The 14,879-nt window shown below is 35.3% G+C and overlaps 1 protein-coding gene across 1 annotated transcript in view; it reads right to left on the bottom strand.

Annotated features, from left to right (window-relative positions):
• Nucleotides 1-14,879, bottom strand: part of YTHDC2 (YTH N6-methyladenosine RNA binding protein C2) — a 36,089-nt gene that overhangs the window by 16,376 nt on the left and 4,834 nt on the right. Inside the window, exons 4-16 of the mRNA XM_064438858.1 lie at nt 13,170-13,369; nt 12,521-12,687; nt 9,430-9,532; nt 8,133-8,289; nt 5,726-5,833; nt 4,466-4,614; nt 3,953-4,088; nt 3,468-3,594; nt 2,346-2,411; nt 1,253-1,431; nt 983-1,079; nt 813-900; nt 624-704 (exon numbers count right to left, since the gene is read on the bottom strand). Coding sequence (XP_064294928.1) covers nt 624-704; nt 813-900; nt 983-1,079; nt 1,253-1,431; nt 2,346-2,411; nt 3,468-3,594; nt 3,953-4,088; nt 4,466-4,614; nt 5,726-5,833; nt 8,133-8,289; nt 9,430-9,532; nt 12,521-12,687; nt 13,170-13,369 — 1,658 coding nt within the window. The remainder of the gene's footprint in view (nt 1-623; nt 705-812; nt 901-982; nt 1,080-1,252; nt 1,432-2,345; nt 2,412-3,467; nt 3,595-3,952; nt 4,089-4,465; nt 4,615-5,725; nt 5,834-8,132; nt 8,290-9,429; nt 9,533-12,520; nt 12,688-13,169; nt 13,370-14,879) is intronic.

The raw sequence follows: 14,879 nt of genomic DNA, 5'->3' as shown, positions 1-14,879 counted from the left end.
CAGCAAAAATATGTTACTTTGTGGAACACAGTTTTCCTCTTTGCCTCACTTTGCTGTATTTCATGCAAAATTAAAAAAAAAAATTATTACCATGAGAACTTCAGAAATTTAGCGTGCTTATCTCCTTTGAAATCCAATTTTGTTTTCTAAGCCATATACAAGGTCTTAAACAGCCTCATTATGTTCTTTCACTTTTCTTGAGCAAGTATTTAAGGAATGGGCATTCAACACATCAAAAACAGTGCTTAAAAACTTAACGGATTAGACTTGGGCTATATATGATAGTAGGTCAAAGGGAACTCCCAGTGTTCCCTAAGTCTCAGGAAGATGGCAGTCTAAACTGATGGACTTGTTTTAAAAAAATCAAACAGAAGTACTAAATTAAAAAAATATATAGATATATCAATATATCAAGCTGCAACAGCTTTTACAGAGTTTTAAACAGCTAGCTATTTACAGTCATAAAACAAACAGATGTCAAAACTTCCCAGTGAGTTTTGCTGCTTGACATGCACTAGCTTTCAGCCCACTATAAAAAAACAGTTCTCCAAAATTTATGTATTATGTATTTTAAAATAACACTAGTAGGTTTACTTCCCAAAGGAAGTTTAAGCCAACCATACCTCTTTCATCTTGCCTGAGTCAATAACAAATACAACATCATTGACTGTTACACTGGTTTCTGCAATATTAGTAGAAAGAATCTGCAATTAAAACAAAAAAAAAACACAAACAAAAAACAACTATAGTAACTGTAAAAGCAAAGACAAAATAGGTTAATATAATATCTGACAAAGTCCTCTGATACTTGCTATTTTGCGGACTCCTGAAGGTGGACTTTTAAGCACCTTCTTCTGATCCAAAGTCTGCATATTTGAATGAAGCATGAAAACTTGGTATCTAAGGCAAGACAAAGGGCACATTTTAAGGATCTTTAAAAGAAACAATAAAAAAACCCAACCATAGGAACTTGAGGTTTTACCTGTGAGCATTATCAGCGAATCTCTTGTCATCAAAAAGGATACGGTCCCGCAGGCTAACTATCTCATCATATCCAGGAAGAAATACTAAAATCGCTCCTAAAAAAGAAGTTGGTTTGCAGAGTTAAAAGGAAAATTCACTTCACATATATGTCAATACTGCATATACTAGCACTCGGAAGGTTCTACCTATCTGGTATTACTGAAAAAGAGCATAATTCATCAGAAGCTGAATCCACAGCAGTTGATCGGGAGTGTGTGTATATACCTACCAGCATCACAACTATGACAGATGTTATAAAGTACGTGCATAATCAGGTCCAGATCCACTTTCTCATCATCAAAACTGTGATGATAAGCTTTCAACAGTTCTCTGTCCTCTGCACTAAGGTCACTACCACTTTTTTGGACCAGGGAACTTTCATCTAGATTTCCAAATTCCACTGAAGCACTAAAATATACAAATACACAAACCAGAGTCAAGGTTGTTTTCTTTGGGTTTGCATTCAGCCATCAGTTCAAATTTAGATCAAGACCAACAAGACTACTCAACTCAAATCTTAATTTTAAAGTGTAGCAGAACAGCATCTCCATAATACTATTACTGTCCACTGATTTAAGTGTTAACCCAGCAAAGCATGCAACTGCAATTTTTAGTGTTAACTTTATTATAATAATTCACTGAAACACAACCATAAGTAAATGTGACAGAACTCAAAGTATAAAGACACCATTTATTTATCTGTTAAAGGAAAAATACTTAGAACCATAACAGTTGAACAGGTACTATACTAACAGAAACTACATTAAGAAATATTATAATAATATAAGTCTCTACAATACTGAACTAAACTATGGTAACTGTAAGTTAATTAAAAAAAAATTCTTGAATGGCCTAGTGTACCTGTTACTCCTATAAAGTTTCTTTAATATGTCTATCACGTATCAACAACATACAGATAAAGATACACAATAGAGTTAGTTCCAAAATAATCATCTGAAATGAAAATGGTACACGGTATAGAATCAGCACCTCCTCTGATTATTTCTTTAAGTTACTATAATCACATCCTGCCTAGATATATAATCATGATAGGAATGTCCGTATCAAGATGATAAGTGGCAGTAATATAAAAGAAGTCCTACACCACTAGAACTGTATTTACCCTAGGATAAATACAAACATAATCACCATGATACTGAATAACTATTTTTTTAAAAAATATTCCTATTCTCAAATAAATCTTGCTATTGGGGCCACATTTTAAAGCACAAAACGCTAAAAACAGTTCTGATTAGAAGACGACAAAACATACATTTCCCTTCACATTATACAACTGTTTCTGCAAATCAGTTATAGTTTACCTGTACGACTCCAACACGTCAACCACCTCTGTCTGTCCAAAGTGCTTAGCCCAGTCCAAAGCTGTCCTGAAAGAGTTGCATAAAAATTTTTATTAGTTTCTCACTTCAAAAGATACACACAAATAGCAGGTTACACGGAGACAACTGACACCATACTTTTCTATCAATTTCTGAATTACTGTTTAATTAGTGCTGTTATTGTTGGATCTGCAATTTCCCATTTTAAAGTGAATAAGCAGGTGTAACTGCTGTATGATTTTTAGATAACTGCAATTCTTTATGAAGAAAGAATCCCATTTTTACACAGAAGTACATGCAAACATGAAGAAGAAAATCAGAAGAATGTGCCATTCCTTCAAAAACCACACACTAATGTGCAAAGCCACGCTTTTTTGCAGTACCCTTTACTAGCTCCTTTAAATCATCCCAAAGTGTCACGCCCCAGATGTTTTTCGCCAAAATGTGTGAAAACATTGGGTTTTTTGATGTCTTACAGAAGCTGCCGTCCTCACAATGCAGTTCACTCTGTCTTCCTTTTCAACTGCATTCCTTCTCAAGTTCTTCAAGTGGTAGTACCAAATATCAGACCCCTGGAATCCTAATTCTTATATTTCCATATTACAATTATTTACTATAGTTCCCTGTTTATATGGAGACACAATTCATGGCCACAAAAATCTGAATATGTACAGATTCACAAATATCTTTACATGATACTACCTATTGACAGATATAAGACACTAAAGATCTTTGCAGCAAATACTATTTTTAAATCCAATCTAGGTTATTCTCTTAAAATAAGAATCACCAAACATTTTGGGTCTAATTCAATCAACGCAATGAGAAAGATTCCAAATTTTCTTCTAACCAGTGTGTTAAATCAGACTTACTGAAGCCAAGTGAATATATCCCATATTCAACACTTTTAATTAAGAATTCAATTTAAAATTTACAGAAGAAAATGTCATAAACAGAAGTTAGAAATTGTTTAGGCTGTCAAAACCTATTAGTGCTTACAGTAGCTTGATAAATTAGCAAATTAGTTTAGATGTTACAGAAATTTATTTCTCATTTGTATATTGACAAATAAATCTCTCTTTCAGCTTATCTGTTTGTTTTTACCAGCCATTGGATGATTTGCAGTGGATACTTGCTCCCATACTGATCAGTTGTTCTACTTGACTCAAAAAGCCTCTGCCTGAAGCAATCATTAGTGCAGTCGCACTGGTTTCACTATGCCTATAATCAACTGAGAAGTAAAAAAACAAATCAGCAAAACCAATACAAATGTTGTTGAATGTTTTTATCTAAATGTAGTATGAATATGACTTTCAAAACCCAGCCCAAAGAGAATCTGTTTCCTCACTACATCCCACCAGTCAGTTCATGTGAATTTAACACTATTTTGGAAACATAACATCTGTCAATACTCCAAAATAATTACAACCACAAATCACCACAAAAATTGTTAGTTCTGCTAACCCTATTCACTTTTTCACACATCACAATTCAAAGGTAACAGCATTTGAAATTGGAGATAAAATAGCCACAGAAAGTCAAGTAATTTTGTGCTTGTTTTTTCGTATGAAATAAGATGAGAAACTTACCACTGACATTTTCAGTTAAAATGAGATGGAACACCTGAGCAAAGGAATCAATATCTTTATGCAACCAGATGTCAGAAAGGCAAGAATCCATTTCTTTTATTAGCCATGGTTCAAGGCTATTCACATCTTTTTCAGTCTGAAGAGAAAAAACAGTATTGAAAGATGAATCACTTCAGAGTTGTCTTTATTCTCACTTATTAGCTTCAAAGAATTTGAACAGTTAGTTTTCCAAGTAACAACCAGAAATGCAGCATTCAGATATCACTTAAAGCATTTATTGTATCATATGCAAGTACTTTAAACAATGACAGTCTAGCCACTTGATCTAAACAAAAGTTATGTACAACCATCACAACTGAAAAGCATGCTAGTAAAAAAATCATCTTTTAAAATAGGTCAATATCCTTCTAGAAAGAAACTCTATAGGAGTAATACCTTTAGAAACAGTTTTTAAAGGGGTAGAATAATATAACACAGATTTCAACATCTCTTCCAACAAAACTAAAACCTTACCAGTTGATTAAATACCACATCACCACCACCATCCAACAGATTATACTCTTCTGTTGCCCTTGGGACAGATCTTTGCTTCTGAGATTCCAGTTTGCTATTATTTTCTCGAGTAGAACACCACTCAGTAAGAGTGTTTTGCTGTTTTTCTTCTAGAATGCATAAAGTATTTCCAAGAAAAGTTTTACATTCATCTTAATTATTAATTATTTTCAGTTAGAAAAAATAGTTATGAAGTCAAAGCTTTACCTATTCAATCTCTTTTATTTAATCTAGAACATTGTTACCAGCCCAATATAAATTCCATGATTAAGGGCACCAAAGTGCACCACTGCAAACATTTGCTATAAGAACAAGGTAAAAAAAAATAGCATTTGGGTACTTAACCCCCTAAGACTCCAGTATCCCAACTTACTGCATTCAAATGAGGTTCCTAAATAAATACTTTTTACACAATTCTCAGTCCAGATATTTCTCCAGAAGTGAAATACCAAAGAGAAGTGGTATCGTTCCTGCATGTAACAACTTTTTTTTGTGTACAGGTAGAAGAAACAGTAGAAGACACCAGTGCCTTAAGTTAACTTTTCTCTCCACCGTGATCAGAGCTAGGCACCACAATAAACATACAGTTAGGATTGTATGTTATAGCTTTGGTTTTTGTCTTTTTTTTTTTTTTTTTAATTTTATTTTTCAAATACATACTAGAATGATTACTTTCATTTGTCAGGAAAAATCCTCAAATAATATATATACCTCATTAATCAATTGAAAAACAACTATATTAAGTTCAAGTGTGTTAACACTTCTGGGATATATGTAGTAAATACGTCCATGTCTGAAGAATACGATGACTGTTACCAACAGGAACCAATTCTGTTCAACATGTAAAAAATCCTGCTCTCTAACAGCTGCACTTTAAATTGTACACAGAAGTCAGCACGTAGCATCTTCTGCTTCTATAGTTTTCATGTGGGCAAAGCCCCTAGTCATATGCAATTCTACTCCATAATAAGGAAAAATATAACATTTGTCAACTGAAAGCAAAAAGAATGCAACCATTGCAAGAAAGTGAAAATATTTTTTTTAAAGTTCCATGGTCTACTTCAATACTGTAAACACTGAGAGCTTAAAGATACTTGTCCATCTACTCAAATCTCATTTAATATCCTGGCTTTGGAATTTTAACAGAGAGTCATCCTATTTAGCTGTTCAATTTATCACTGAGACTCACTGCCAACCCTAAAAATTAAGAAGTCCACCAACCTCGCTGCTTCTCCTTTTTGTACTTTACCATCTCTTTGTTTGTATAACCAGTGCTTCGTAAAATGTCCTCCAAAAACACCTCTTTAACTTCAAAAGGTCTTCCTTGAACTGAAAGTATAAATAATTTATAAAATATTAGATATTCCCTAGCATCTTTTATAATCTTAGTTTTAAAAAAGCATTTTTGTAGACACAAAAAGTAAATTAAACATTATTTGGGCCTGCTTTAAGGAATTATTACCTTCCTTGAAATGTCTTGTAAGAGTATCTTCACTGGATTTTATTAAGATTACTGGGCCACAAAACAAAACATTTCAAAAGGAAAATGCCAGCTGGGTACCTTTTTCTCATTATCCTCTTCAATTCTACTGAGTGTTATAGATGCTCGTAAGATTGGCAGTTATTAATTTCAATTTTATCAAAATGAGAAAAAGAAAATAACCATTTTTGTTTATAGTTACAAAAAAGAATTCAGTGTTTAAGACTGCCACCTGGATTACAAAATATTACAGCAACTAATACAACTTTAGTGCAAGATCCCACAGACAGATTGCTACCTTTGTATTAAACTACATTTTAAATGAGAAGTACATGAGGAGATGGAGTTCTCTTGATTTCCTCAATCACTTCAGCCAAATTTGGCTTTCTTTACTGAATACTTCCTGATAAATGAGACATTCCAATGGTCTTTATCTCCTAATAACTGACCCTGATTGCTTTTTCAATATCACTGTTTTCTAGACCTTATTTATGGACGTTAAAGGATTCTTTTTCACAGGAAGAATTAAAATGTCTAGATTCTAATTTCTGGTCCCTTAGCAGACATTTGCCATAACCGAGTTTAAAACACCTAGGACTTTTCTTCAGAAAAAACAAGCTACAATTCACAGTTTCAGAAGCTGTCACAGAGCAAGACTTCCAACACTCATCACAAACTCTGTGTGCTACACTAACCCACAACTACAAAACGCTGGTTTCCGTGGTCAGGATTTTGTCAGCTATACTGTTAAAGGAGATTCAATTCTTTCTCATGTCATTAACAGACGAAGTATCTAAACCCTCTTCTTTTAATTCTTAAATTCTCAAAAATGGAAAAAGGAAAGTGTCTTTTCAGTTGTGATTAGCCTATGAAGACTAATATGTGATAACAGTATAACCATTGAGGTAAACTGGAGAAAGAGACTGTCAGCAGAATTTCCTGAATGAACATATTGATCTAAACGAACAGGAAGCTACAAGAAGAGTAAACTGGAAAGCCACACAACAATTATAACTGAGATTTCCCCTCTCTAAAAAAAAACTTCGGAGAACACTGAAATCATGTATAGTTTCCAGATTCCTTCCTCCAACAATTTGCAAGCCTTATTTTACTAGGCAGAAATTCAGAACTGGGAACTAAACACTTGTATCTATTAAAAAAAAAAAACAAAAAAACCCAACAACTTATTTTTCAGAAACATTCAGTGAAATAAGCCTTTGATTTGTAGAGAAGATTCTAAATAAAGTGATCCTACCCATGTCCAGGGACTGTCAAGCTTCTTAAAAAAGGCTGATATATAGACAGTCTACTTGACTGTTTTAGAAAGAGAGCATTTCTCCTGAATCTCTTAAATGCTCTTTTCAAAACACAATGTACTTAGACATCATTGTTGAAAAAAAGAAGAGGACTGCAAGGTGCCAGAGGTCGCCCATGCAGAAAACTTGCAAGCCAGGAGGGCGAAGAGGGGGGCGGGAGGAGGCACGGAGGGAAGCATCTTCTCCCACACATTGCTGTTTTGTTTCCACTAGAAATCAACGGAATGAAATTAAACAGCAATAATGATAACTTTTCTTTGCATTTGAATGTAATCTAACTGCAAATTATTGAGTCTGAACATAAACTGATACAAATTGCCATGTCTTTTCTCAGTGTTTACCTTGATTAACAGCTAATAATTTCCTTTAGAATAACTAATGTGATTAAAGCATGAAGTACCAAGGACTGTATTTCTGAAGTGACCAGGTGCAGTTATCTGTGTTTTGCCCAGTAACCAGTAGCAATCTCTGTGAGGCCTGAAGAACTATAATCCACTGGAATGAATTGATGTGTTACACTCTTGTAGACCCTAGGGTCCGTATCACCATGGAAATCAGCACTTTAAGAACCTTTTTCTGCTTCTTGAATTGAGCATAGTTGGGGCCAGGACATCCCTGAACTTAAAGAACTCCCTGGGATAAAAACACTTCACTCTGAAGTAGGTGCAAATAGTTAAGAAACAAGAAAAAATGAACAAAGAACAAGCACTGCTGTAACTCTCAGTGTATTTATCATGTTCCCTTACTCAGAATGGTTTGCTACAGTTTAATAAGATCTTATTAAGTCCTAAGGCAGGTATACTCAGATTTAATAGTTCACATAAATACTTACTGTGTATTACTGGGCAAGTTCCAAAATACCTAATAAAGAGATTTGCATCTAGAGCAGCACTAGAAATAATTAGTTTTAAATTCATCTGTCTTTGTAACACATCTCTCAGCTTTATTAACAAGAAGTCACTGAATCTATCCCTCTCATGTACTTCATCCTATAACAAAAGGAAAAAAAAAACAACAGATAAACATCACAGATCCAAGATTACAACCTTTCACAAATATGCACTTTTTAAAAAACTAATATATGTAGTTTGCTGGTACATTACAGATCCATTAAAATGTGTAAGCCTAGTTTAAGTCAGGATTTCTTTTGAAACTATCCAAAAGTCAAAAAATATTTCAAAAAGTTTTATAAAGAGAGCAGACTGCACTGTTATGCATAAGCCACACATACATTCATTTCAGAGGTTAAAGTGAACTTCTGAAATTTTAATTCTTGTGTTAGAATCTCGTTTTCAGGATAATGACACTAACTGCAAATCCTACAGATCTTATTTTAATAAATTCTTACTTCACAGTTGATGAAAATTTAAAGAAATATATGACAAAACATAATCAGAAAAGTTAGACTGCTTAGACCCATTAAGGCATGCACAGAGTTTATCATCAATTAAGGCACATGACTGATTAATCAACTTTGTTGGTATGTGCTTTTGTTTTATTTTATATTATGAACTTATGAAGCTGAGACCCACATACAACATTTTAGGCTGAAGTCAAGAATGTATAAAACATTCTTACGCTTTTTTTTGCATTTTGATAAACAGGCAGGCACCTAAAATTATCATTAATTTTTCTGTTTTCAGCAGTGGAGAAAATATTGAGGTAAACACTCTGGTTCCACTGACTTTTCAAACTCCACAATACGAATATTCACATAATCATAAATGAACACATTTAAATACGTTCTTGAAAATTAGAGTACTCATTATCTTGAAAACATATGGGCAAACAAATGGACTGCAAACCTGGTATCACTAAAACAAGTACGTAATACAAGAAATTCTGACACACTCACACTCAACCATATCTACGTCAACCTCCCGAAGGCTTTTCTGCTTTCTACAGAGGAAGTTCAGAAAAAATTAATTATTGCCACGAACCTAAAATAAGATACTTTAAAAAAAAAAAGTACATGCCACAACACTCAATAAGTCTTTAACATTCAGGTTCTAACCAAACAAAAACACCTTAAGTGCTTAGCAGATTAACAAGAAAAACAGTATCTCAGCTTCCAATTAACAAGTAATACATACTGCTCCACCTCACATGAAATACAATAAAATTCTTACCACAATAACATGTGTCACAGTTGATAGAGTGCTGTCTCCTGCCATTAGCGTCCGAAGCAGTATGCCATTAGTGCAAAATGTTAACAGTGTCTTAGGAGAAACCCTATTGAACAGTTCAATAAGATACTTCAGGTTTTTGCACCATTTAAATGCTGCTAGCTTTCCACTACTTACTGAAAATGAAAGGATTGAACAGCTGCTCACCAGAAGTGGAATTAGGTTATAGTTCTCTCAGCAAAGAATTTATGCATACTATTTGTTTCTAAATTATGCCTGTTCCCAGAGAGTTCCCAGAGGAATCTTAGTGCTTGTGCTCCAAAACCTCAGACTTTTTATTATTTACCTATATTTATTAGATTATTATATAAATACACTATGGATTGCATAGACCTATATTTATGTATGTAATTATAGACTGTTTCTATAGATGAATCTCACTCTGTGAGATTCAAATTTACACATATAAATAAGCAAGTGAAAAAGAAACTTGAGAATGTCTCCGTGTTGTTTATTTTACTGGAAAATTCAGTGTGGACTGCTTTGGAAAAACAGGTTCCAATTCTTCAGCACATGCTTGGATACAGTCTTTGTATTTGCCTGTACATGGTGTATTGACCCTGGCTGGAAACCAGGTGCCCACCAAAGCTGCTCTATCATCCCCCTCCTCAACGGGACAGGGGAGAGAAAACAATGAAAAGCTTGTTGGTAAAGATAAGGAGAGAGAAAGATCACTCACCAATTACCATCATAGGCAAAACAGACTCACCTTGGGTAAATTAGTTTAATTTGTTACCAATCAAATCAGAGTAGGATAATGAGAAAATAAAACCAACATCTTAAAACACCTTCCCCCCACCCCTCCCTTCTTCTCAGGCTCAACTTCACTCCCAATTTTCTCTACCTCCTCCCCTCCAGCAGTGCAGGGGGATGGGGAATGGGGGTTGGGGTCAGTTCATCACATGTTGCCTCTGCTGCCCCTTCCTCCTCAGGGGCAGGACTCTTCACACTCTTCTGCTCCAGCGTGGGGTCCCTCCCATGGGAGACAGTCCTCCATGATCTTCTCCAACGTGGGTCCTTCTCATGGGCTACAGTTATTCATGAACCGTTCCAACGTGGGCTCCTCTCTCCATGGGGCCACGGGTCCTGCCAGGAGCCTGCTTCCCACAGGTTCCCACAGCACCGGGTCATAGGCTCCTTCGGGCATCCACCGGCTCTGGCATGGTGTCCTCCACGGGCTGCAGGTAGATATCTGCTCCACCGTTAACCTCCATGGGCTGCAGGGGCACAGCTTGCCATCATGGTCTTCACCACAGGCAGCAAAGGAATCTCTGCTCCAGCGCCTGGAGCACCTCCTTGCCCTCCTTCTTCACTGACCTTGGTGTCTGCAGGGCTGTTCCTCTCACATATTCTCACTTGACTCTTCTGGAGGCAATTGCTGTTTGCAAAGGTTTTTTTTTTTTCCCCCTCTTAAACATGTTATCCCAGAGGCGCTACCACCATCACAGATGGGCTCAGGCTTGGCCAGCAGCGTGCCTACCTTGGAGCTGGTTCATGTTGGCTCTATCAGCCATAGATGGAGCTTCTAGCAGCTTCTCACAGAAGCCGCCCCTGTATCCCCCCAATACCAAAACATTACCAGGCAAACCCAATATACTATACTTGACTGAATCACAAAGAAATCAGGTGACCTTTTTCAAATGCTTTAATTTTTGTCTTCAAGAATTTAAAAATCTTTTTTAAAGTTACTATTCTAGTACCTGTGGCAAAGTTAGCTGTGCAAGCAAAAACAGTGATTGCCACTACTTCCTCCAGCACTGCCACCTTAAGCACTGAAAAGCTCCTTTGTATCTTACTCTACAGTTGTCTTCTGGAAGACATGAGCTCCTTAGTTATCATATGCATATTTCCTTCTAAGTTTGGAATTCATCCCTCCTTTCAAAAATCCTCCTGCATATTAAATTCAAGGAACACATCAAGTGGAAATGCTTTACTTTTCTCATCTCTTCCCTCTTCTTCAGCAGCCTTCTAGAAATCATTGCTAATAGTTAATAAAACTTAAAAACTTAAACTCCTCTCTTAATACAAACATCTCCACTTCACATCCTTTTTGCCCAGAGTTGGAAATACTGCCATTCTCCCTTCTGCTCTTTCTCTTGAGTGAATCTGTTGATTCTTTTTAAGCAGGATTTTCTGCAACGCTTCCAGTAATTCATCCATTTTGATCTATGCTTTTTCTTCTTCAGCCAGAATAGTACTTCCACATATTAATCATCACCTTATTTGCAATTCATCTTTACTAGCTCTTTTGATTCCTTAATGCCCTTGTGAGCTTTTGTACACATATTCAAATTCTTTATCTTGGTTTTGTTGTTCAAGTGCATTCATTTTCATTAGCTATGTCACATCTTCATCCATATAAGCAACATAACCAGCTTTATCTTTTGCCATCTTCTTCTCACTCATATCCCAACTGCTGCCCATTCCTGGAAATTCCACTATCCATACAGTTCAAAGAATCTAGAAACCACACACAGTCTTCAGACTTTCATCCATTTCTGCTCTGCTTTAAGAACAAATTCCTTAGGGGACCTAGAAATCTATTGTTTTGTATCACTTCATGCTTTAAATATAAAAGCTGAAACAGAGTATATTTAACCCAAACTAAATTGATAAGTAACGCTCAACTTCATCACTTGTTTTCAAATTTGCCTTTTATGTCTCCTGTCAACTCTCACTATATAGCATTTGTTACAGCATGCTGGTCTTCCTTGCATAACTTTTGGATCTATACATGTTAAAGTAGTGATAAAAAAAAAAGAGAGGAAAGTGTAGACTTAATCTGAAAGTAAGACAAATCAAGAGAAAGCACCTGCAATTCACTTATGTAATACAACCTACTACATGGAACTCCAAAGTACAGGAGGAAAACTGTCCTTTTGACTCTTAAGTATTCCATTAGCTGAATACTGTACCTATACTTTACACACTGAGCTTTTACTAGGCTGTATCTCAAATATACTGTACTTTAAATGTACACAAGACTAAAGATACCGACGCAAGATCAACTGACTTCAGGAAAGATCATTAGTACCTGCTTTCTAATCGGATCTGATAACCAATTGTCTGCCCAATCTTTTCTCTTCTTTCTGCTGCCACTCTTTCAGCCACAGCAACAGCTGCCAAACGTCTTGGCTGAGTGCAAAATATACGACAGGGAGTTCCATTTTTGTAACAGTCGTCAAGGAGGAACTGAGGGATCTGTAAAGAAGTGGTTTAAATTTACTTTTTAGTTTGTTAAAGGCATAGCTTTTTTACCATGATGAAACAATTTAACTGTGCCTCAATATTATACAGGTTGCAAAAGGATTCACAATAGGATTATCATTGCAAACATACTTGAAGGGGCAGAAAGACAGCAAAAATAAGTTTCTGGTTTTAAGTTTAATCTGTTTTAAAAAAAAGAGTTGAAGCTTCTCTCTCCTGCTTCAGAGAAATCTATTAAAAAAAACCAACTATGGGTAATCTTTCATTTTAACATAATAATATTCTACTCTATACACTATACACCAGCTATACATCAGCTTTAGAAGGAAAAGCGCTATACAAACTCATAGCTACTTTTCCTTCAACATTTTATACCTTAAAACTAGCATAAAGACATCTTTTATTACTTAAATAATACAAAATTGGCATTCGTTTTTTATAAATGCTGTTATCGTTTTTATTTCAAAGAAACATACTTGAGTAGTTTTTCCTGATCCAGTCTCTCCTACAATCAAAACAACTTTATTTTCCTTTATTATTTTGATAATTTCCTCCTGTTTTTCAAAAACTGGTAGTGATTGCCTGAAGGAATCAAACTCTGATTCCCCTCTTTTCACTGGAACCTGGGGGATGCCGTTGTTAAGTCGTCCGCTCGTCTTGTTCACGTCTCTGTTTTCTGTGAAGAGAAGTTAACAATTTACTTAGATACAAAAGTAGTTCACTAAAACATTGCTTAAAATTCGTACATAAAAATGAACTTTACTGACTTTCTATGAGTCCCTACATATAAAGCGACAAACGCATCACACATTTAAAAGCCATATTCACAGTAATGCACCCTGTTACAGTGCTTGAAATGAATATTGTTCAAATGAGTTATTACTTTCATAAACATCTTGGACAAAAACAGATTATCCCAGTGCACTGCTCAAAGTCAAAAAAGGTCATGAAGAGAAATCAAAAACCTGAGAAAAGCATCCTGGCATATTTTCTTGGCCTTTGTATCATGTTCACACCTCCACAATTTTCCTAGAAATACTCACTGTGTAGTTAAACCTTTAAGTTATTCCAAACCGGCAAGCATGTCTTCTGAGAGAAAGATAAGGTTACTGAGACTCATATGCCTTCTTTCACATCCTCCCTGGTCTTTTTATGACCTCCTGTCAGTCAGTATTGCATAACCTAATGCTATAGTCTGTAAGATTTGCCTTAAAACACAGAATTGAACCATGCTGTATCTAGATGCCTGAAATCACGTAGCAGTGTACTGTATTAGAAAGCAATGCATAAGTAGCCAAAGAATCTGCATGTCCTCAGAAGAGACTACTTAAAATCAGTATTGTAATTCCTATTCTATAATTCCCTAATAATTATTTTCCAGAAGAATTGAAAGCTTGCTGTAAATTCAGTTATCGAGATTTACTGTGATTAACAGATAAAGATATTAAATTATAAGCACTGTCTTACCAAGACACAGACTAACAGACTAAAACAGCCAAAAACCTTTCTAGAAAAGGTAGTAAAGATAAATTTTATGCCATTCATTAGTTTATGTCTTACACTCCTAATGAATTGCTTTTCAGTACTTTTATTTTAGTTTCCCTCTGTTCATTAAACAACCCTATTAAACAACTGAAACAACTGAAAAAGAAAACTAGCAAAGGAAGCACTTAAAGAATGAACCATAATAAATCCAATGAAACAAGGCATACCAGTACAAGCATTTTCTGTGCACTACACCCAGCTTTGTGCACAGAAACACAACATAACTCTTACACTCCTGTTAACTGTTAAAAAATTAATCTTGTTAAAAGCATTGTTTAAAAAAACCTGCAATGTATCAGAAGGTTGTCTTCCAGCGAACTCCTTCATATTCTAGAAATCAAGAAGTCTAGACAGTAGTCTCTTACAGACCAAATGTATTTTGGGAGATTATGAAACAAAAAAACAACTTCTCATTTTATCAAGAACATGAATTTCTATAAGCAGAAGAGCCAGTCTTATTTCCTCATAAGGGTGTTCTTACACAGCAGTCATGGCAGCACTTCTCCAATCTCACCTCATGCAACTTGTAGGAAGTCACATTTCAGAAACGTGCTTCAATAAATTTGGCTGGATGTGGCTCAAAGATTCAAAAGTAACTTGGCACAACACAGACACTGAAATGTGGGTTACATGACTGCCCA

The sequence above is a fragment of the Phalacrocorax carbo genome, chromosome Z, assembly GCF_963921805.1.
Source record: "Phalacrocorax carbo chromosome Z, bPhaCar2.1, whole genome shotgun sequence".
Lineage (NCBI taxonomy): Eukaryota > Metazoa > Chordata > Aves > Suliformes > Phalacrocoracidae > Phalacrocorax > Phalacrocorax carbo.
This window is presented reverse-complemented; position numbering and strand designations above follow the sequence as displayed.